Genomic DNA, 25,661 nt, shown 5'->3' with positions numbered 1-25,661 from the left:
AACATCAGAAGCTCTCCTAGGAAAATGAGCTGAACTTTATACAAACGCTGTCAAGAAAGGCTTTATGACCAAATTCAATTTCATTTCATGTATAAGAATCCCTTAATCGCATCTCAGAATGTCATACCTCAGTTGTTTTACCCTTAAAATCAATAGACCCAGAAAGAAATGATCCTGGCTAATCAAAGGATAAGTACTTTGTGAGATGAGAATCTCAGCTACATGGCTGTTGAGTTGTGCCTGACACTGTTTTTCTGGCAGATCTCTCCCTTCCTCATATGTACCCACAAAAGGTTCCTTTCTGGGGAACAGTGGTTACATCACTGGACTCCCACATGGCATACTGTAGCTCGAGTCCTGGACTTGGTGGCTTGAAAATCACTCCAGGTGCGTGTTCATGCATACCCAAGATCCTGAGAGGATAATAGAGGAGAAGGGATTGTGGCATGGCCATCCCCACTGGGAGGTGATTTCTCACTTTCCTTCTCACGATCTGTCTCTCTCTGGTGAGTGCATACACTCCAAAGAAAAAAAAACTCTAAAAAAAAAAAGAAAAAAAAAAAAGCTACTTTCTGAACATCGGTGCTTCCGAAAATCAATCATTCTCAAATATATCTTTGCCTTCTTGACTCACTTTGGCTTGCCTCTCACCACAGTTCATTCTTTGAGTTTGATTCCTGTTCCATCTTTGCCCCCTTGGACATTTTAGACTATGTTTTTGGTTCCCTTCCTTACTTATGACTGGTTCCCCTTTCCCAGCCAGTCTTACCTCATTTCTTTATTTGTCCTGGTTCCTGAACTTGCCTAGAAGGAAGTGTATTAACTTTCAGGCTGGGGTTCTGGATTCTCTTTTTAGTACTTGTTCCTCATAGGACTATGCATGTAACTGTGGTTCTCAGGTAGCTATCTCTCTCAAAGTTAAGGGAGCTTTTTTTCTTGGCAAACTGAAATATGCCCCAATTCCCTAAATCTGAACCTTTGTTGTCACTCTCTGCTGCCCTCCAGCGGCTACCATTAAGATGCAGACGTGAGAAATTAGTTCGAAGGCCTGGCTCTAGGGCCCTTCCCTTGGCCTACCAGTGTCTTCTAGAAGATGCTAGACAGTGCAGTTAATGGAGATGGCATTAGTGTTCAGAACTGATCAAGTTTTCATTCAGACAGCACTAGTACGACAGCCTCTGATACTGCTGCTAATCCCAGGGAAATCTGCTGGCAATGACTCTTCTGTCCTGTCTCCTAAAGAAATGATTGGCTTAGAAACCACAGATTCCAGGTTTGTGGGAATCATATTCACATTGTATGCTGGAAGCAAGGGAGAAACTTCCTGAATTACTCAGTCGTGGCCGGTTCACAGAAGCAGAGAGTGGTGCTGTCCCTTGTTTCAGTCCAAACAGCATTCTATCTTGTGGGTTTCCTAGGTCTCTTACAATGTACCATGAGGGAATCAACAACGCTGTCTACAGACTAAAATAGAAATTTTTATGTGGCTTCGTATTATGCTATGCTCATTGATTCTCCCACTCCAGAGCTAAAATGGAATGAACCCTGGCCTCTGAACCGACAGATTGGTACAAAGTTATCTAGAGTAATGTTGGCACCATGCTCCCATCAACAATTACAGTCATCCTATTGTAACGATGAGGTAGAAGAGTTGCAGCCTAGACTCATACTTCTGGAAAAGTTTCTCCTAATACCTATTGGGAAGGATGTTCTATATTCTGATTTACACTCTAAGTGATAGGGCCCGGCCTCCAGGTTGAAATTGTAAGTGATGGGCAACCAAGCTTTAGTTAGGTTCCCCATCTAACCCAAGACTGTTGCAATATGGGTTAACAATGACAGTGGATAATGTTAGCCTGCTGAGAAATCTATGAGTCAGGTCAACCCAATGTATTTTTAATGGGAAAATATATCAAAAGCCTGGTGTTCTGTCTCCTGCTATGCAGGTTTGTCAGCATCTGTTTCTAACTAAAGGACCTTCACCCATCTGCCATTTAGATAGTTTGAGGATTATCATGAGCTAGCCTTTCCAGATACACAAATTGTCTAGAAGGAAGGACCCCCCAAAGAAGTCCAGAAGCTCCCTCTCCCTCAAGCACAATTGTGCAAAGAATCAATTGTCTGGGGCCTACACTGCTGCTAAGTGGGTGTGCTTGAGTCACTGGAAAATATACAGTGAGGTTCTTCAGGTCTTCTATGCTCTCTTCAAGGACCACTTCTCTATTCAAAAAAAAAAAAAGGAAAAAAGGGAGAAAGAAATCAAAAAGGAGTCTACTTTTTGTAAGACTATCATGGTTTTATTGTGGTTATCTTTATTACTAATATTCCTTCTTCTCTCATTCCCAACTTGCTGAAAGAATTCCATAATGATTTTAGGAAATCAGATCTCTTAGGTGAAAAAATTATTTCTATAGTAAGAGGATAGTTAATAGAAAATGGCCATCCAAACATGTTATAATGCTACTTGGCCTTTTGAATGTTTGGGTTTTTCCCTGGCACTTAAATAACATTTTGTATCTTTCTATACAAAAGATATATGCTCTGTCTAGATATTGTTTCATGATACACTGGTCTGAAAAAAACGGATTCTGTGTTAAGCCAAAATGGTCCTGAGGTGGAATTTCTGAGCTCATCTCCTCCCCACTTAAGAATCTAGTGTGAGATGAGAAAAGAAATCTCAGCAGTTCTAGAGTAGACTCTCCTTCAATCACCCAAGAATATTCAGCACATCCAGAATTTGTTACATATTACTAGCATTTCCTTCCATTAAATTTTCCCTGACTGCTCAAATTACTAATGTCTCAAGTAATTAAGGAGATATATTTGGTCTGTAGATGCTACTACTGCATCCTAATAGCTCAAGAGCTTATTCATCTGTGCCCTACCTTGCATATTACTGATTCAGCCTTAGCTTACATAAGGTCAAAGATCTGGCTCAGTGAAGTCTATTCTCTAAATATACTATTAACATTTTTCATAGAACCAGGCACAGAAGATATTAGCTCTCCCCTACTTAAAAATAGAAATTTCCTGTCCGTATTACTTTGATGTTGGAGGTATCACCTTGAAGAGATCTGTCAAAACAATTTGGGCAAAACAACTTTATCAAAATAACCAGAAAATTCTGCTTCCAAAACCAAAGGACCACCTTTTGAAGTTAACCATCTTATTTATGCCATGCTGCCAAACCATAGCTAAAAATTCTTTTCTAAAAGCCCATGTTATCAGTGCATAGCAGAATAGGTCTTGCCCTGAGGATCTTGCCAGAAAACTCTGCAGCTGTCCCTACAACTGAACAATTTAACATGAACCACCAAATCAAGATCTAGATAAAGCAGCATCTCCTTGAAGCACCAGGGCCATCTAAAGAGAGGATATAGGATGGCAACCCATTTTCTGGGATCCCTCCCTCCTTGTTGGGAGCTCTGTTTTTCCTTCCCTCTCCTTCAATAAACTCTCTGCTTTGCTTTACCCACTCCACCCCCAAGAAAAACACAACAGAATATGGGAAAGAACAGAATGTTAAAAGTGCCTGCTTTACAAGCATGGGCAACTACACAAGAATGTAAGCTTGATAAAGATAAGAAATAATGTCTTACTTATTGCTCTATACCCATTGTCTATAACAATGATGGGCCCAGAGTTGAACAAATGAATAATACCTCCTGATTAGGGAAGTCTGTATCTGTATGCAAATGTTTATTGTACCTACGTCAAGACATGGAACATGGTCTACAAGAACTTTTGGTTGCTCTGTATCAGTAAAGAGCTCTGTACAGGTGGTCTGATATATTACTATGTCCTCTTCTAACCACCAAGTATCTTTGGGATATGATTTCTCTGGATTTCATTTCTGATCTGCCCTCCTCACATACACATGCTACTATATTGGTAGCACAAATAATCTTCTCCAACATAATGCACTTTATAGCCTTCCATCTCCACATCGGTCATAGCAATGGCATCTTCCAGTTCCATGATTTATCAAGACTTTTTGATTTCTGACCCTAGTGCAGACGACTGTTTTACAGGCCATTATTTAAAATCATACACAATCTGAAATTACAGGATACTTCAACTGAGTACCTGGTGAGAATTTCTACTGATAATATTGTTGGTCCATACTCATCACTGCTTCAGGGTTCTCAGACAACATTATCATTTTCCTCCACTAGGAATGTCTCTTTCGAAAACAAACAAAAAAAACCCCAAAAAACAAAACAAAACAAAAAAACAACAAACTTTCCCTATACAAAAAAACAACAAACTTGCCCTACTACCTTTCCCTCTCAAACTTCTCAATCAAGGCTCCCCAACAACTGCTCAGGAAATGCTTGGGAAACTACAAGCCACTCCCCAAAACCCAATAGCAGGTTCAAAATTAATAATAAAGAAGTACATGAAGGGGCCAGCCTGTAACATGGTGGTGAAGGCAGCTGGATTCCACATGGACCTTCCACGTGGCTTGAGAAACATGCCAGATGTGTGTGTGTGTGTGTGTGTGTGTGTGTGTGTGTACGCCCAAAATCCCCAAAGGAATTAAAAATAGAGGAGAAGGGATTGTGGCATGACCATACCCCACAGGGGGTGCTTTCTCACCTTTCCTCTCTCATTCTCTGTTTCTCTCAAGCAAATGCACACACTCTCTGGTAAAAATTAAAAAAAAAAAAAAGTACAAGAGGGAGATAGCTTCCTTTTAAAAGATAAATGGTTCTAATGAAAAACAGAAGACTGGTACCTCAGGCCTTCTGAGATGTAAGCCTCTTCTCCCCACATCTCTACTGCCTATGAAGTCTCCTAGTCAGGGGATAGATTAGACTGGTTAAAGTGAAATATTAAAACATACTATTTCATTTTGATACGTGCTCTATGAGACAAAATCAGCTTTTGATTTTAATGGGTTTTCTATTAGGACTAACATACACATTACTGAGCAAAGTTGAGATCTTTCCATATGAGCCACAGCAAGCAAGCAAAGGGAAAATGTTCCTCTTAGAACAACATAATGTACATTCGACTTGGGCATTTTGAATAAAAGACCCAAAATTTTACTGAATAGGATTAAGATAGAATGGGAAGTGGGGGGTGGGGACAGCTCTGCACAGTTAAGTCTCGAGTTGTTCTCAAGTTTTCCTAACTTGTATTGACTTAAGTATTGATTTTACTCTACACTTCTAACAGGAAAAGCATCAGAATTGTTCAACATCTCAAAAGAAATATACAATTATTTCTCTTAGGTACTCTTGGTTGTTTTTAAGGCAAGTTAAGTGTCTGCAATGGAAATGCACTGTGTTTACTTTAGATTGTGGGTTAGAAATTGGGGAATAAATGGCCTAGAGGGAATATCAGCTGCCTAATCTAAAAAAAGCCCTAGATATCTTGGGATGGCTTGCTGTATAAGAGTCGTTGCCAACAAGCTCCATTCAGGTGATCTGATGCAATGTCACAACCTAGTTCATTCAGCTTTGTGAAAACAGGCATATCGGAAGTAAGTAACAGTTAAGGTCAAGGAGCAGAGATAACGTGATGTTACTAAAGAAAAGAAAAGCCTCAAACCTCTCCCTGTGGTCAAACACGTAAGGTGAGCAGGCATAAATTACACATATAATGTAAGACATTGTCTGGAGATTTTAAGATATCACATAATGAATGTGAATAACAGAAATGTGAAATGGTTCAGGGTAGCCTGTGATTAGCAGCATTTGATGAGAACAGATAGGACATAAAAAAATCTTTTTACATCAGTCCACAAGCTGAAAAGAATAAAACGAGTAATAAACAAGGGAAATTAAGAAATGGAGTTTGGGGCCGGCTCCATGGCCCAGTGATTAAGGAAGCTAGATCCCACATAGCCTACCACGCAGTTTGAATCCTGGACCCAGAGGCTTATAACACATACCAGACATGAGTGCAAGCATGACCCAAATCCTGACACGATGGAGAAATGGAGAAGGGACTACAGTGTGACCACACCCCATAGGGGTGCTCTCTCTCTCTCACTCTCTCTCTCTTCTATCTCTGGTAAGTGCACACACCTTTTGTCAAAATTAAAAACAAAAACAAAACAAAAGAAATGGAGTTTTAAACTGACCTAATAAAGTACAGAAAAGACAGTACTGATTCTAACCAAAACACACACACACACACACACACACACATACATGCACACACACACACACACACATCTATGTTTTAAAATAAAACTTAAACCTGCTATTTTCTATGCTTAAAATACTTTCTTCCCATCAATGTCTAACTTTCAGTTTAACCTTCACCTTTTCTATAAAATATTTTATAATACTCTGGCTCACAAAGGCCTCTCCACTTCATGGTTTCTTTTTGTACTTAGTAGACACAATCTTAGTCCTGATTTGCAATGTCTTCTATACGTCTTATATCCCAACTGGAATACAAGTTGGAGTTTCTTTCTTTTTTTTCTTTTTTCTTTTTTTTGAGAGGTTTTTGCTATAGGGTGCGTGCGCTCGCCAGACAGACATAGAGACAGAAAGCAAGAAATCACCCCCCAGGGGGAATGGTCACGCCGCAATCCCTTCTCCTCCATTCTCCTCTCGGGATCTTGGGCACACACTCACATGCACCTGGCGTGAGTTTTAAGCTACCGGGTCTGGGATGCGAACCGCGGTCAACTACGAGGGAGTTCAGTGACATAGCCATTACGCTAACTGCTGGTTCCCGCCACAGTATTGTTTAAGAATCAAATAACCTCTTAAGAATCTACTATTAGCTCTGTATTATAATTTCCAGTGATGGATTATTAAAAGCCAGCAATTATTTGTACTGGGGTGTACATTTGACTTTAGTATACTTAATATTAAATGAGCCTTTGCATTGTCCTTATCAAGATTCAGCATTTAACCAAATTTGAATTTTGATAGAAATACACATATATATAAAGGTGTACTGTAATCCTAGTTTTATGGATTTATACATAGAGAAAAAAATAAAAAGAGTTATAAAGTTTCAGATTTTGATTTGTACTGTCTAATTCACATCATTATTAATAGTAGGTTTTCTAAACCCAGAAATCTGACACATGAGATATGTATGTAAATGTACTCTGATGTGCTATACAAATGTAAAATATCATGGAAATTTATATATTCAAAATGTCATTTCACTCTTTTCCTTAAGAAGTAGGAAGTGAGACGAGACAGGACAGGTGAGAAAGGATGAATAGTTTTGCTATCCACATCTGATCTGCTTCCTAGTGAAATTCTACAGCTTTAAAATGACACTCTGTTATTATAATCTATACAGAGATGACTACATCAAATATTTCATCTTTTGAATATTTTAAAAATGTATCATTCAGTTGACAGTGTTTGAAACTTTCTAAAGCAAAAAGTATGAAAGAATCATCAGAATGATATACTCACTAACCAGTCAGGCAAATACACTCAATGACTATAAAAGAATATCCTTGCATACCACACTGGGAGGGGTAGATCCCATTCTTGCATGAATGTGTGCCCTATTCCTTGCCTTAATGTTCACATCTTCCGTTAACCTCGACCATTCCTGTTCAATATTTTTACCTTTGATCTACAAAAAATGTAATAATTAAACCAGTTAATAAACTGGATAAATTAATCAAAACCTGAAAAGGATTACACAGGTCATTCTAAAATGATAAAATCCAGGTTCCTAATAGTATGTCTGAAAGAAAAACATGGACCCATGATAGTAAAGTCACCAATTTTAGTCCATAAAGTCAACCATATATAGACTAGATGAGAAATAGATAATAATGTTACATGTGAAAAAGACTCAATTACTAGCATATAGATAGTTTAGTAAATCAGGAATAGCAAGCCCATGCCACCAAATTGGGAATGCACTAGTAAAACTAGGAATAGTCAAAGGATTGATGTTAATGAGACAAAATTTTAACCAGTTTAAGAAATACATTTCTAATAATTAGATAGTTCTAAGGTAGAACTTGTTGCTTTGAGTCAGTGAGTTCTCCTCAAGGAGAATATTCAAGCTAGTCTGGGGTGCTATACAGGAATTTAAGTACCAAGTCATAGTTTATACTACATGATTTTTAAGATTAGCCTCCAACCTCCAAATTCAAAATTCCAATCGGGATTCTGAAAAGTACATGCAAAAGGACACTTAATCATTTCATGTCAAGATAGCTCTTCTAGAAACATTCTCAAGCTTCATACTTATAGTTTGAACTACAGTTAAGAAGACACCACTTTAAATAAGTTCTGGGAATGACTAAGATGCACTGCAAAGAGATACATTTTTTTAATCATAGGATGTGGAAGGACCATGTTCTCACAATGCTCCAACCTACCTGAAGCCTGATAATAATGAGCTTTAGCCCAAGAGCTAAGGAAGTTTTTCAAATGATCTAGGTTAGAAAAATTATCCCTTTAATAGAGACAGACATAGTAGAAATTAGGTGATAGATCCAATAGGAAGAGGCATAAGCTTTCATAATCAATAAAATGTTAGAGTTTTGGTTTCTACCACTAAAACATTGCAAAAAAAAACCTCTGGGAACATAAATGTTACAGAAAATAGGAACTTAGACATAAAAACAGCGCTCGCTGAGTGCTCACAAATACTTGAGCATTCATCCCCGGCTCAGATCCACCTTATTCTGGCTGTGCTTTCTAACTAACTCTCTTAGTTAACATTTTCTGTGAACACTAGTTGCTTTCCATAGGGACCAAAATCACAATCTAGAGAGAATGATCACACTTCGTTCTCATGAATAATGAAAATGGAAAAAATTTTCCATGGATGTGTTTTGCCAATGAAATTCGATTTCTGCTTTCCAAGAAAAGTCAATTGGCTTAGAAGTTCCTGAAAAGATACAGGGGGCAGTGGAAAGGGGTTGGAGGGAATCCAACAGATACCAACCTACAAAACCATAAAGCAAAATCCCAATCTTACAATCTTACATAAATCAAAGAGTTAAAATCTGAATGTCCAGTTGAGTTGCTAAATCCACAGGTAGAAGGTCTTAAGTGTGGGAAGAGATACTCAGTTCCATTCATGGCCATGCTGGGAAAGCCTTCATGTGTTAAGAAAACCCCCGACCACCCCCAAATATTAAGTTGACACACGTTTCTGGGACACGGCCTGAATCCTCAAACTTAGGCGGGTCTATAGACACACAATTTTCTGTTTCCTGCTTAACAGGGCTTTCCAGAATTGTCATCAGATGACAGATTACACTGACCATCTACAAGGATTCAGGGGTAGCTCAGGCCATCCATTATGGGTTAAAAGCTGTTTCAGCATGAATCGAGTCACAGTGGTAAGGAGACTACCAATACAAGGGGTCCTACAGCTTTAAGAAATACCCTGGGCATCTAAAAGTTTTCAGAATGCAAACTATGTCAGCTCTGAAAACAAGAGGCACTGCATCATTATGGCAGGAGAAACAAAGCCAGCCCCCTTTTAAAAACAGACAAAAAAAAAAGATTGTTTTAATAGGAGAGAAGCATCAGTCATTGATTCTTACTTCATTCACACTTTCTATCCAACCCCATCCATCTTCAGAGTGAAGAGATGACAGAGCGCAGTTAACTCTCTCCCTCTTTGGGCCCCCGCCCATTCCGCTCCACTATATCCAAACCACCAAGGCCTACCAACCCACCCATTTCAATCTGCAAGAAGCAGTCCTATAGAATGACTCTTTCTATCTAATGGGTTTGCCAAAGTTCACGTATGCCTCAGTACCAGATTTCATCATGTTACGTTAATAGGCTTGCCTGTCAAGCTAGCATGACTTGGCCTTTGCTAATCATCTTCAAAATGACCATTTAGTCACTAATGGCTGACCATGTTCTACAAAGGAGGTGATGAGAAGACTTAAGGCAGGAGGAAAAAGTCAGTAAACCCAACCAACAATCGAGAATGTAAAATATTGCATTTTCTTAAATGCTACTGGCCACTCTATCTGCTAACAAAAGTTCTCCAAGCAGGCAGTCTCTGCACCAGTGCACCTGCTTAGCATTGGTTTGCTAAGTTATCTTTTCGCTGTGTCTGCAGAAGCCAACTACAATACAATGGGTCGCATCACTTGAGGGTCACTTGAGTCCTTCTACTCTCTGGGTCCCTCCTCCCACCCCCCTGTCTTCCCTTCTACCCACAAAACCTTTAACTCCACCATAGCTAAGGATCCCAGATAGCTAAATAAAAGAGGTGGCCTCAAACACAGGGAAAAACCCTTAGGTCTCCAGTGTGAATCGCCAATGCCAATCCCCCTCCCCTCCCCTTTTCCTTAAGACCTGATGGTCTTCAGTCACACATCTTAAAAGAAAAACAAAAAACAAAAACACAAAGACTTACTTGTCTCAAGTCGATGAAGGCCAACTGCAGCGTGTCCTCCTGGAACCCAGGCACCGGGCCGGATCTGGCAAACTCTGTGGGAAAGAAAAGAGGATAAAAAGCGCCTTTAACTAACCATGGACAGGGAGATTGGCAGACGGATGACAGGGAAGACAAGAGAGGCTGGGGGAGAGGAGGACCAAGCTTCTAAGGAGTCATGTCTCTCGCCCTTCAGCTTCTTTGTTTGCCCTTCAAAATTCGTGTCATCAAAACACCATTAATTCCAGCATCCTGACAGCAAGGAAACTGTACTAATTCGACCTGAAATTTATTCCCATGAGCCGCGCTGGGCTTCAGAGTATTTGTTTTGTGAATGGACAAACAACTTGCAAAGGAGGAGGGAATGGGGGAGAGAAAAAAGTTTTTCCTCTCAACACAATAAAATCTTCAGCTGTGAAACTCTTTTCAGTTCCGAAAGCTATTTATATTTTAGATCGCTGAAGGAATTTTCTAATTTCACGCTTGTCACCTCATTCCCCAAGCATTTATCAAAAAATATTCCCTGCCACATCATTAATTATTCCCTCACTGATTATTTGTATTATCTCATGGTTGCATTATTGCCAACACACACACACACACACACACACGCACACACCAGCAGCAGAGGCTACCCTGATCCAATGCTTGGCTTTCAAGCAAAGTATTTGCAGATATGAAAAGATCCATCTGAATAAACCAGGGAACATTTGCACATCTCTAGTGGACTCTTTGTCCTCAACTTCTACTCCTATTCCACTCTCAAAATTCTTTCTTCTCCTCCCACTACCCCAATTTAGTCTAAGGTTGAAGAGGCCACAGGAATGCTATTTGCACTTTACAGTAGTGCCTTGGGTACATGCTCACTTTATGACTCTGGCTTCTACATCATTAACAAGAAGATAACTGTACAGGGCTATAGGGACAAATACCAGTAACAGTTAAGAATGTCAAGTTTTATTTTCCCTGAGCCATGATTATTATGAAATCAAAAGGTCTTATGTTCCCATCACACACATCTATGCACACCACACACGCACCAAGCAAATTAAGAAGTTGGACAGTCAGTATATCTTCAGTTCTCTCTGTGAAGCCAAAGTTGATGGACATTTAATATCAACCTACCCTTTACCTCAGAACAACTCAGTATCTGTTCATAGCAAACATGCAAACAAAAATGTTTTCGTTCAGTTACTCACCAGAACTGAATTTAAGAAAGGATAGAGAGTTTGGTGTAATGTTCTCTTGAAATCGAATGAAAGCCATCAAGATATCTGCATATATGCCTGGAAAATTGCTTCTAACAACTAGTAGCTAGATAGATTCAAATGATGATTTGTGAACAATGATTAGAATTTTTGTTCTTTAAAAGTATATGCTATTTGGGGGCTTCTTAGACATAATAGGTTGTCATAAAACTCTTGCCCCACTTTTAAAATAATGTGAACAGCTTCAGTTATCTTTCCATATATAGAAATAGTATGCAAAATGACATAAAAACAATTCACTAAACTACATGGTACAAATGTATTATACAACTATTTACAGATATTCATATTGCAGACATTCGAATAAATGGAAGAAGATAAACTATATAGCATGATTAACATACTAAAGTTTCTATTTGCTTTGAAAAGAACATTTAAATGCCATTTGTTAATTAATTCTATTACATGTAGCCTAAGTAATAGAGGTTTTAAGAATTTCAAAACTACTTGTTAAAGGCCATGTTAGCAGGATGTTTGATATAATGTACCCCATCATCTGTGATAACCTCATATACAGGAGCTGTTCACATCAAATGTAGTTTCCCTATATTATGCTCTTGTTGAAAGTAGTTCTTTTAATTACAGCTATAGTCATTCTTTTTGATAGTCTTGATTGTTAGGTGATCAGCTTAAGTAAGTTTCCTATGCTTGATGGTTTCTTCTAAATTGGCAGATAATCATTACTGATCTTACAGGACTCAAGTCTATCCTGCATCATCGGAAGCATCTAAAGTCTCTCTGTTAGCAGGACCCCTACTTGTAGAGTCAAAATGCAGCAACTATCAAGACATTGTCCAACTCAACAGAATTATTCTGTGATACATGGCTTGAATGACTGGAAGCTGACTACACATTCTTGAACCACCTTTTTGGGCATAATCCCTAGAACTAATATTGATAGCTAAAGCTGAAGAATCCACTCAGGAATCAGGATATGATATGTATTTAGTTCTCAAGAGTCATTTTACAGAACTCACTTTTATGACATATAGAATATTCCAGGTTTCCAAAGGATATGGTGGCCTTTTATATTTGATTTTCCATTTTATAAATCAGGGAATCAAAGAATGAGAATGGTATCAAGTATGACACAGTGAAGAGATTAATTTTTATATATAACTATGGAAATGTTTAGTTACTGTAAATTTATATTTGTTTCTTTTCTCATTATTTGATGTATGTAAAACAATTCTTAACTTCCCATGCAGACTGTAAATTCCTTAGGGATGAAAACTATATCACTAAACAAAACAAGATTCAAATTAGCAGATGTTCAACAAATACTGCATTTTAATTTAAATAAATTACACAAATAGCAAAATTCACTAACCACAAATACTCTTTTTGCCAATAAAAATCTCTAGTTTACAATAGCTAAGATGTCTTTAACTTGAAAATCAATAAGCAGATTCTCAGAATTCATGAACTCCCCCAAATTACATGCACAATAATTAAGGGCATAGGTTTTGGGGTCATCAAATTCAGAGTTTAAGCTCCAGCTCTTCACTGACTAACTCTATGGACGTGCACACATATTACTTAATCTCTCTTAAACTTCATCATCTTTATTTCAAAAATGAAGATAACACAGAACATTTCTTATAATGCTATGAGAAGTCAATGAAATAATACACGTAAAGCAATTGGCAGAGTGCTGGCATATCATAATTGATTATCATTATAATTAGTTTTTTGTGTGAATATACATTTTTCTGTGAAGACAAATCACAGCTTTTGCTGAATCCTCAGAGGGCTGGTGACTCAAAAAAGGTTAAGAAACACTGTTCTATATTTGGGACAAAAGACAAGAAGAAATCCAGCTACCACTCATTGATAAATTAGTGAACTGGCATTGTAAATTTACTTACAGGCAAATATTTAATTGCTTTATGTCGTTTTGCATAATGTTTCTATATATGGAAAGATAACTGAAGTTGTTCATATTATTTTAAAAGCAGGGCAAGAGTTTTATCACAACCTATTATGTCTAAGAAGCCCCCAAATAGCATATACTTTTAAAGAACAAAAATTCTAATCATTGTTCACAAATCATCATTTGAATCTATCTAGCTACTAGTTGTTAGAAGCAATTTTCCAGGCATATATGCAGATACCTTGATGGCTTTTATTAAATTTCAAGAGAACATTACACCAAACTCTTAATCCTTTCTTAAATTCAGTTCTGGTGAATAATTGAAGGAAAATACTTTTGTTTTCATGTTTAATTGCTTCACTTGAAGAAAATTGATGTGACTAATTAATAGTGTGTTAGCTGAAGCACAGCAATTTTATTTGTATTATCGGAAAATTCAATAAATACATAAAATAGATCTGTAACTTTGTGACTCAGTATACCCTTAGAAACATGACTGTCCCCTTAGAGTCAATTTAAAAAATATATAACAAATGTTAACAGCATAAGAAAGTATGATTATTTTAAATAATAAAATGAGAATTTGTGTATAGTCCAAATATGTATATAGAAATACATACAAGAAGATCTGGGATTGGTCTGTACATCTAAATTCCCAGATGCTGTTTGACAGAGGAGTGAAACTATATATGGGAGGGTGGCAAGAGGCTCTGGTCTGCTGTCACACAAGCAAACTGATTATCCGTACATACAAGAGGTCTCCCTGGAGAGACATCACTGACAACTTTGCTTCTTTCATAAAAAGGGATAAGTCCGTGAAATTGTGGTCCAGTGGAATTAACGGAAACATAGGACACAGATGACACCTTCCTTTCTGGCCTTGTCTCTGGATCCCAGGATCTATAGTAGGTCTTTGGTCTCTAAGTGACCTAAGCTAGGACCAAAGTTTTCAAAGCCTGGAATTCTATCATATGGCTTCTACATCATCAAGGAAGTCAAGGTGCTTGCTGCAATTAACAAAAGACCTTTACCTTTAATTCACTCCTCTTATTTGGGGATTAAGTCAAAGTTTCAGTCCTTTTGTGAAACTTGTGCAGGTTAGCAGAATCCCTAAGCAGTACCACCACTCTCCAGTGAGCTTGGCTCTCTCTCCAGCAGCTCTATCTTGTCCTTGTCCAATTATGGTAGGGACTCACAATGTCTAAGATCCAATTTGCAAACATGCGAAATTAATCAATGAGGTACAAGTAGATGGCGTAATGGTTACGTTGCTGGACTCCCACATGGTTGATCACAGTTCAAGTCCTGGCAGCTTGAAATGCCAGGCATGTGTGCTCATGTGCCCAAAATCCTTAAAGGAGAATGAAGAAGAGATTGCAGCATGGCCATCCCCTCCGCGGGAAGGGGATTACTCACTTTCTGTCTGTCTCTTTCCCGCAGGTACACGCACCCTATAGCCAAAATCTCTCTTAAAATTTAACTAAAATATTAAAAAGAGATATACAAAATTACAGAAAAGAAGGCATATTGACAATAAAGGAAAAGAAAGAAGATCACAACTTGTTTTGCTTACGAAAAATTCAACAATTCCTTACACTCTTATTTACACATAAATTTATGAGCTGTGTCAGTCATTTTGAAAAACAAGGGCTGGCCCCATTAGGGCTATCCCCTCTGACCCAAAATGACTGACCACAGTTCAAATTCTGGCCCTGTAATCAATTTGAAAGATATATAGGGCATGTGTGCATGTGTGCCCCAAATCCCATCAGGATGGAGAAATGAAAGAGAAGTGATTGCATAGTGATAACACCCAATTGAGGGGTGCTTCCTCCCTCTCTCTCTCTGGTGAACACATGCACCATTTCAATTATAAATAGATCAATAAATGAATAAATAAAAATATTAGTTTTTCAAAAATATCCTATAAATTTGTATATATTTTATTTTGAGAGATTTTTGCTATAAGACATGTGTGCTTGTCGGAGAGACAGAGAGAGACAGAGAGACAGAGAACGTGAGAAATCACCCCCCGCCCCCAGATGGGATGGTCACACCACAATCCCTTCTCCTCCATTCTTCTCTCAGGATTTTGGACACTCATGCACACAAACCAGAGTAAGTTTTAAGCCACTGGGTCTGGAACTTGAACTGTAGTCAACTTATGTGGGAGTCCAGCAATGTAACCATTACATCATCTGCTGGTCCCAACTTATATTTTTAATAATCTTCACATTATACTGAAATGAAGCTACCACAGGGGAAAAAGGAGGGATTCCAATAATTTCAAAATGCTTTCTAAACTTCTTTAAAGCTGATCTTAGAACCAGCAAACTGTGACTTGGAAGAGGAAAAGCATATATATATTTTTAACTTTAATTATCTGGTACATTCACATTTGCCTGAAGAAAATACATGAGAGAAAAAAAATACTTGAGAGAAAATAAAATACTAAATTAGAATAAAATGGTAGAGTTAGAGTTAGAAGAGGCTTTAGGAAATCGAAATGACTGTATTAGTCTGTAATCTGTACATCTTGATAGGACCTTTGAGAGCTTGTCAAAACCAGGTTGAGAGAAATAATATAGAACTCATTCTTTAGAACTTTCCAAATTGTCCATAGAATAAGATCAATTTTCAAAGGAAGATAAGCAATAAAATAAAATACAGTTTTAGTTCAGAGAAGTAAAACTAGTATAATACCTGGCAAAGAGGTAAAATACGAATTGTGGGAAGAAAACATGAGAAGAACATGAAAGATAATCTACAAAATGTTAAAGAGGACCCTAGATAATAACAGTTTACTATTGCTCTCAATGAACTTGCAGTTCAAACTGAGTAAGATAGTATCATCTGCTTTTTCTGAATAGAGTAACAATTTGGTTTTGGTCAAAAAGACAGCTAAGTAAGAAAACTCAGTACTTTAGAGTCTAAAGTACACTGGATACTAGTTGGTATCTTTTTTCATTGTTTATATCTTAAGATCATGTCAGGTCACATGTGTTTTTTGTGGGACTGAAAAAATAAGGGCTGTTGTTGGTGTATTAACATAATGGTTTCCTGGTATCTGGCTCCCTGGAGCAACAGATAAGGGGTGTGCTAGACTTTGGAGCGTGGCTCTAGGGAAGCGAAAGCCTTCTTGCATCACTTCACAGTGGCTCTACTAAGCTAATTACAGAGAGGAGTTGATGGATTCCACAGGGAATCCACTCCAGGCCCTGCTGGTCAGAGAAAGGTCGGCCAGAACATAAGGAAGTAAAACCAAAGGATGATGTCAAGGAGACAGAAGAGGAGGAAGGGAAGCAAGCTCTTTGGAGACTCAACTAACTATATTTGTGTAAGAGTGCTTGTCTGAACATGTGATCATAAAAAATTACATAGGGGATGATGACGTGATACAAATTATTCTTTGCTCTTTTTTATTTTAAATATGAGTAGTCTTCAAAAAGTTCATGAAAAATGTTATTTAAAAACCTATGCATGGATTTAAAAAACTTTTTGCACTAAAACTAACATACATTAATTCCATTTCCCATAAACTATTTGAAGTCCCCTCATTATAGCTCACACTTCAAGAAGGGCAGAGAACTGTTGACTATTGTGCTTCAACTTAACAATATTATACAGCACACAAAATTTATGAGAATAGCTCTCAGGTATGTGTCCTTATCACCATAAGAAATACTTAAATAAGTAAATAAACAGAAAAATAATACATAGGCCATAGACTTAGGGAAAATATCCACAAATCATATGTCTGACAAAGAACCTGTATCTAGAACATGTAATAATTCACAGCTCAATATAATAATAACAAAAGTAATACAAAAACATTGAGAAAAGACCAAAGCACAAAGGAAAATATATAAATGGCCCATTAGCCTGTAAAAACTGTCCCAAGTCTGGGTGACATCAGTAAGATGGTAGAATAGGTGGTCCCTCAGTCATATCCCCACACAGCAACAATAATTTTGAAGACGTCTATGGATTAGAGTGAGCACTGAGATTTAAGTACGAAACTGTGAAACACTGAAAAAGCCCCCAAATCAGGGGGACTCTTCTTTTTATTGCCAGAGGACATATGTGCTTGCCAGAGATGGAGAGACAGAAAAAGACAGAAAGAGATAAAGCACACCCCCATTGGCTGTGGTCATACCACATTCCTTTTTCCTCCATTTCTCTATCTCATCAGGATTTGAGGCTCACAAACACATGAACAGGGCATGCTTTTCAAGCTGTCAAGGCTGAGATTCAAACTAAGGTTGGCCATGTGAGACGCTCCATGCAGAGCGTTTAACCACTGCTCTAAGGGGCCAGCCCTGGGGAAGACTTTTATGAGAGAGTGGAATCAGACCCAGATGGCAGATTTGCCAACTGTGGTTCCAGCTCCAGATCTAGAAAGGGCCCTGAACTCCTGTGGACTTGATCATAACACTGTTTGGCAGTGGTTTAGTTCTTCTAACAAAATCACCCACCAAAGAAACTGGGAGAAATTATGCCCATTTGTGCCTCCTGTAACATGACCACTGACCATGGTCCTGACTGTTGACACTGAAAGTTCTGAATCTTAGCTCCAGACCCTCTTAGCATTCTGTTTCTCATGGAAGAAAGAAACAAATAAACTTGTAAAAAATGTTGTTAATCTTCACAAATTCATGATTTTTTTCAGTCTTACTTGTTACTGATTTCTAACTTCATCCAATTGTATATGGAAAAAATATTTTGTGTAGTATCTACCTTTTAAAAAGTTTATGTATTTATTTCTTCCAAGATGGGACTCAATAGAGCCTTAACACCACAGTCCACTCCAGTTTCAGGCAGCTCAAATCATGAGTAAACATGTGCCCATCATGCACAAACAGGCTTTGGAACACAAACTCAGAACCATCTTGAGTTACTGCTACACCACTGGCTGTCCCTATCTACTTTTCAAATTATACTGAGACTTAACTTGTGGCCCAATATATGGTCTATACCAGAAAACGTCTCATGTTTAGGAAGAACATGCATGGTTTTGTTGTTGGTGGGGTGTTCTGTATATGTCTATTATGTTGGGTCATTGGAAAACTTAGGATGTGTTTTTGCACAGAAAGATAGAAAAATAAGTTATGACTTTTCTGACAACCTAACAGCAATTTGTTTTTTTTTTTATTTGTTTGTTTGTTTGTTTGTTTTGGGAGAGGTTTTTGCTATAGGGAGCATGTGCTTGCCAGACAGACAGAGAGAGAGACAGAGCGACAGAAAGTGAGAAATCACCCCCCAAGGGATGGCCATGCCGCAATCCCTTCTCCTCCATTCTCCTCTCGGGATCTTGGGCATGCACGCACACGTGCCCAGCGTGAGTTTTAAGCCACCAGGTCTGGGACTCAAACTGTGGTCAACTACATGGGAGTCCAGCGACATAACCATATGCTAACTGCTGGTCCCAGCAATTTGTTTTTTTAACGTGAAGTTTTCTGTCTCATTATTTTTGTTCTCTCTAGTTGTTCTACCCATTATTGGGAGTAGGGTATTAAACTATTTAACTGTTAGCACAGAACTATTTCTCCATTCAATTCTGCCAGTCTTTCATTAATATATTTGGACAGTCTATTAGGTATATAAATATTAATAAATGTTATAACTTCCTGCTTCATCAAACATTTCATTAATATATCTGCCATTATCTATTGGAAGACTTTTTGATTTAGAGTCTATTTTTTCTGATAGCTTAGCAACTACTGCTGTCTCTTGCCCACAATTGGCATGAAATAATCATTTTCCATCATTTCACTTTCAATCTATTTGTGTCTTTGAATCTTAAGCAAATTTCTTGAAGACAGCATGGAGTTGGATCACTTTAAAAATCCATTCTGTCAGTCTCTGTCTTTTGACTGGACAGTTTAATCTACTTACCTTTGAAGTAATTAGTGGTAAAAAGAGACATACTTCTGTCATTTTGCTATTTGTTGTCTATATGGTTATGCCCTTTCAGTTCCTTATTTCCTGTATAACTGCATTCTTTTGTGTTCAGTTCATTTTTTTAATGAAATGTTTAAATTTCTTTTTCATTTCATTCTTCGCATATTTTGACTATTTTCTTTGTGGTTAACTATAGGGATTTCACCTACCATCCTAAAATTATAACACTCTATTTTGAATTACACTAATTTAACTTCATTAACATACAGAAACTCTGTTCCTTTATAGCTCCATTCCTACCCATGTTGGTTGTTGTAACAAAATTTTGTCCTTATACATTCTGTGCACCGAAACATTAATTAATAACTCTTTTCAATGCATTGATGTTTCAAAAAAATATGGAAAACAAAAATGTGGTGTTACAAACCAAATTTATAATAATATTAGCTTTTAGACTAATTTTTAAAAATGTGGTAGCCTCTTAAATCATGCAGAAAACAAAAAGGAATTGAAAAAAACATTGTTATAAGAGCACTATATTTTATAATCACCCATGTATATACCTTGATTGAGATCTTTATTTCTTCATATGGCTTCAAGTTACTGTCTAGTATACTTTCATTTGACCTTGTAGGACTCCTCTGAGTTCTTCTTGTAAGGCAGTTTTAATACTAAAGAACACCCTTAGGTTTTGTTTAACTTGAAATGTCTTAACTTCTCCCTACTTTTGAAGGACAGATTTTCCAGGCACAGAATCCTCTGTTGACAATTTTTTTTCTTTTAACCCTTTGAATACATTGATCCACTGCCTTCTGGATTCCAGTTAGTAAAGAGAAACTGGCTCAGTATCTCAGTGAGGGTCTTTTGTTAGTGATGAGTTGCTTCTCTCTTGCTGCTTTCAAGATTTTCTCTTTCTTTTAAAAGTCTGATTATAACATATTTCAATGTGGGTCTTTCAGTTCATTTTTCTTAGAGTTTGTTGATTTTCTTGCATTTTTACATTCATGTCTTTCTTGAAATCTGGGAGGTTTTCGGCCATTATTTCTTAAATTTTTCTGCCCTTTTTCTCTTCCTTCTCTGGGACATCCAAAATGAATATATTGTTTGGCTTTTTGCTATACCAGGTCCTTTAGACTCTGCTTTCCTGCAATAATTTTTCTTTCTTTTCCTCAGAATCAATAATCTCCATTCACTGATTACTTCTTATTTTTGTTCAAGTCTGCCTTCGAATTCTTATAGCTAATTTTTAAAAATTTCAGTTATATTTTTCAACTCTGGAAATTATTTTTAATTTCTTTTTAGGCTTTCTATCTTTTAATTAATAGTTCCACTTATTTATACATCATTTTATTTCTCCACATCTTTCTTTAGTTCTTTGAACATTCTTTTGGCAAGGGGTGCATGTGCTCACCAGAGAGAGACAAAGATACAAAGATAGAGGGAGAGAAGAAAGCATCCTCCCATGGAAAATGGTCATGCCACAATCCCTTCTCCTCCATCTCTCTCTCCCTTTGGGGTTTTTTGGGCATGGATCCACATGTGCATTATGTATTTCCCAAAACACTATATCTGGGACTAGAACCATGTGATCAGTTATGTGAGACTAAACATCAGACCAGCTGGTCCTCTTCGAGCATATTTAAGAGAGTTGTTTTAAAGTCTTTGTCTAGTAAGTCTTCCATGTTTTTTTTCAATTTTTGTTTGTTTTGTTTTGTTTTGTTTTTTAAAAAAGAATTTCTGTTGATGTTTTTCCTCTGAATGGTTCATATTCTCCTGTTTCTTTTGTATGATTTATGATTTTAAGAAACTGGACATTTGAAACTAACAATGTGGTAACTCTGGAAATCAGATTTTTCCCTTCTCCAGTGTTTGTTGTTTTCTGTTATTGTTTTTATTTTGTTGTTGTGTAGGTCATGTCTAGGTCAAGAATCAGCCAGACAAGTAGACTGGAGGCCTTCTCTCACCTTTGTTGAGCCTGCTTCTTTCCCTGGACCTGCATAGTCACTTTCTGATTTTCCCCAATTATAAGGCTGCTTTTGAATGTTCTACTTTTTAATGTTACACTCACAAAAGGGGGAAAAGAGAAAAATAAAGAGAAGAAAAACAAATGATAAGCCCTTTAAGTCTCTTGAAAGTCACTTCAACTAGAGGGGGAGGAGCAACAACAATGGATATCCACTTCTTTGTCTGAACCTCTATGAAAAGAAACAATGATTAGTGATTAGAACATGTGTCCCTGATATTAAGAGGACAAAATCCTTTTTGCTCTCTGTGGCTCCCACAAGTCATGTGCAATCTACTCCAGAAACATGCATAGCTGCCTGCCATGGGGCTGAGGAATTGAAAATAGGTAACTGCTACTGTGGTAAACAATAAAATTGATAAAAAAATTGACCACGTTCAGGTCCAACCTTCCCTTGGAATCTGTAAATCTTCAACAGATTCCAGAGTTCCTAAGTAATTACATCAGATGATTCTGCCAGTGCAATTGTTTTCAAGGTGGGGAGAAAGATTCTCTGGATTCCTACTCCACCTAAACATACCCTTACCATACACTTCAACAACTGCTTTGTTTGGTATTTACCCAAGTAAAAACTTAGGTACAACCAGAAATGAAGACATGCAGCTTTACTCTTTCTTTTTTTAAGAGAGATTTTTGCCATAAGGCGTATGCACTTATCAGAGAGACAGAGAGAAACAGAAGATGAGAAATTATCCCCCAAAGGGGATGGCCACACTGAAAGCCCTTCTCCTCCATTCTCCTCTTGGGATTTTGGGCATGCATGCACATGTGCCCAGCATGAATTTTAAGTCACTGGGTCCAGGACTTGAACCATGGTTGACTACGTGGGAGTGAAGTGACATAACTATTATGCCATCTGCTGGTCCCATACAGCAGCTTTACTCTTAATTGCCAAAACTTAAAAGCCACCAGGATGTGCTTCAGTTGGTGAATTAATCAACATCCAGATCACAGAATATCATTTAGTGCTAAAAAGAAATGAGTTATTGAACCATGAAAATATATGGAGGGAACCGTGGATACATATAAAAAATAAGACAATCTGAAAACATTGCATATTGTATGATTCTAATTATATGGCATTTTGGATAAGGGTATACTGTTGTGATAGTAAGGGATCAGTGGTTGCTAGCAGCCAGACAGGAGAGAGATATAAGCAGGTGGACCACAGAGGATTTTTAGGGTAGTGAGAGTGATCTCTATGAAATAATAATGGTGGACACATGTTATTACAGTTGTCCAAACCCATAGAATGTAAAACACCAAGACTGAACCTTAATATAAAGTATAGGCTATGGATGTTGAAAAACAGTGCCAGACATGTGTGCCCCAAATCTAATGGGGTGGAGAAATAGAGCAAAAAGTATTGTAGCAAAATCATGCTCCGTGTGTGTGTGTATGTGTGCATGCGTGCATGCACATGTGTGTGCTCTCTTTCTCTCTGTAGCACATGTACTCTCTGGCAATGAAAGAAAGAAAAGAGAGAATAAGAAAGAAAAAGTGATAGCAATTGTCAACCCCCTACCCCAAAAGGATACATAAATTATTTCTAAAGTTCAATTCTCCTAGCCTTTTTTTTTTCTCTGAAAGACGATTGAGAATGAGGACAGATAGGCTTTTTAATTAATAGTGAATTAATCTGCCATAAACTAGGAGTTAGCTGCAAGCCGGTAAAGGGCCTTCATGCAGCTGCTAAGTAAATAGGTTGATCAGTCTCCGTTTGGCTGTCCTGTGCACTGTATCTCCAGAGGAAATGAGGGTCCAGGTGCTGTTAGTGACTGATATCAATGACAACACACATCTACCAGAGAAATAAACTGTCTTAAGAGGAATAAAACAAGAAAATGAAGATTCTGATTTCTATGTCTATTCTAACATATAATACGCAGTAAACAATTTAAGGAACTTTATTGTAAAACAAAATAGAAAACAATTTCAGTTCAAGATTTAAAGGAAGAGAATGGTGCAAATTCCTATGTAGAGCCCAGGGGCACTGGGTGCCTTTGCAAAAATTGCTGTTCTTTGTTTAAGGCAACAATATTTAAAATGACACATCAAATATTTTAGCTACGTTCACTCAGTTAAAGAGTGATCTTTGCATTGAGTGATGCCTTGTAGAGAAAAAAAGATTAAATGAAATTAAAACCATAACAAGTGGCAGAATGATGTTATGTGGCATTAGATTTTCCATTAACAGTTCATAGATAAATAAGAGCCAAGGACCCCAAAGGAATCCTAGGACCTGAAACTACACCCTAAAGTCCTAAAGATGAAAGAAACATTGGTAATTATGGAGACTTTTACAGATTAAAAAAAATAATAAAAAGACCAAAAATATTAAGAGAGTGAACGAGTTATCAATGGAATCCCAAGCTAGCTACAGTGGTATAGTGGTAATACCATGCTCCAGAAGTCACATGGGAAAGTGTAGAGAGAAAGAGAATAGTGTTTAAAGAGAATTTATGTTAGTTTAAGGAAAAGGAAAACAAACTTTTTTGTTAAGGTACATAAGCAATCTCTTTCCAGGAAAGACTGGTGCATTTTAAAAACTACCGTAAGTGCTAGGAGGTATAGGAGATAAATGAGCATTTCTGGTATTAAAAACACTCCTGTCTTTAAAATAGGCCTTATTGAAAAAGTCCTCAGAAATGTTTTTGTAGGGGAGAGTAGGGAACCTCACCCTTTTCCCTAGTTAATTGCCTGGACAGGGTATTACACTTCACCTTGTTTCCATCCATTGACAGGCAGAAAGCTGACAAAGAGATTCCAGTGAGTCAGAAGGGAAGGGCAGAACTTAAATGGTCTGATTGCTGGGATTTGGTTAAAAAAAAAAAAAAAAAGAGATCTGAATCTTTCCAGAAAGGCACATCATATAAGGGAAAAAATGCAGAGAAAGAAGAAAAATTATTAGGCAAATTTTATTGATGCCTAAAAAGAAAGTAAGTTGGGAATTACTTGTCCTTCATCTTCAGTTGCATTATTATAAAATGTGTGATGTTACTTACAATTAAACAGTCTGAAGTTACCAGGTTTAACAATGGCAACATAGGAAAAATTGCCACTGAAATTTTTGGAGTCAGTGTAATAAACCCCTTCTTTCCTCTTTCCAGGTCAATTTCTGAAAGCAGTTTACAAACACTGATTCAACTTCCATTCAGTACTCAACTCTCTGCAATCTGGTTTCTTACACCAGACTTCTACTCAAATTACTGTTCCTCAAATCTTCTTTGGCTTCTCTCTTATTATAGCAACACTTTTTCAGTCTTTAGGATATTTGCAGTGCTTGGGATATGCTTATGCTAAAGAATTATTCACTGTTTAACTCAATTTTTTTTCCCCTCTGAGATTCACGTTTAAATGGGCATCCTGGTTTTTACTTGACACTTCTACTCCTAACTGGTTTCTGTAGCTAGTCTTACCCTTTTCTTAAGTGTTTTTTCACATTTTGTCACAGTAAGTTTTCTTCTTCCTTTTTAATTGTCAGAGGATGTGTGTGCTTCCCAGACAAAGACAGAGAAATGAAGGAGGCTGGCCACATGAGGGCAGGTGGCTATGGGGAGAAAGCACCCCGCAGTAACACATGGTCTTGCAGCAATGCCTTTTCCTCTATTTCTCCATCCTATTGGTATTTGGGGCATGCACACACACACACACACACACACACACACACACACACACCCATCGTGTGTTTTTAACCCATGTGTGTGTGTGTGTGTGTGTGTGTTATTTTTGTTTGTTTTCCATTATTTTTTATTGCCAAAGGGCACGTGCACTCACCAGGGAGACAGAGAAAGAGAGAGAAAGCACTTCCCATGGGTTGCAGTCATGACATAATCTCTTCTCCATTTCTCCATCTGTTTTGGATTTGGGGCACACACACACACACACACACACACACACACACACACACCCCTAGTGTGTTTTTCTTTTTAATTTCCACTCACTAAAGAGGGACAGAGAAAGAAAAGAGGGGGGTGGAGGAGATAAAGTGCAAAAGCACACCCCAGGAGGTAGGGTCATGCTGTAATCCCTTTTCTCTCATTTCTCTCTCCTTTTAAGATTTTGGGCACACATGCATATGCACCTGTTATGTTTCTCAAGCTGCTCCTGGGTCTGGAACTTGAATTGTGCAGTCAGTAATGTAGACTCCAGTTTCTTCAAACACCATATCCCAGGCTGGCCCAGCTTGTGTGATTTTCTTTTCTTTTCTTTTTTTTTTTTTTAAGAATTATTTAATTTTATTTAT

The 25,661-nt window shown here is 37.6% G+C and overlaps 1 protein-coding gene across 2 annotated transcripts in view; it reads right to left on the bottom strand.

Annotated features, from left to right (window-relative positions):
- Positions 1 to 25,661, bottom strand: part of EXOC6B (exocyst complex component 6B) — a 682,873-nt gene that overhangs the window by 136,838 nt on the left and 520,374 nt on the right. For both annotated transcript variants that reach the window (XM_006151262.3, XM_006151263.3), the window contains exon 20: positions 10,333 to 10,406. In XM_006151262.3, the coding sequence (XP_006151324.1) occupies positions 10,333 to 10,406 (74 nt within the window). The remainder of the gene's footprint in view (positions 1 to 10,332; positions 10,407 to 25,661) is intronic.

Source organism: Tupaia chinensis, unplaced genomic scaffold (assembly GCF_000334495.1).
Source record: "Tupaia chinensis unplaced genomic scaffold, TupChi_1.0 Scaffold000316_1, whole genome shotgun sequence".
NCBI lineage: Eukaryota > Metazoa > Chordata > Mammalia > Scandentia > Tupaiidae > Tupaia > Tupaia belangeri.
This window is presented reverse-complemented; position numbering and strand designations above follow the sequence as displayed.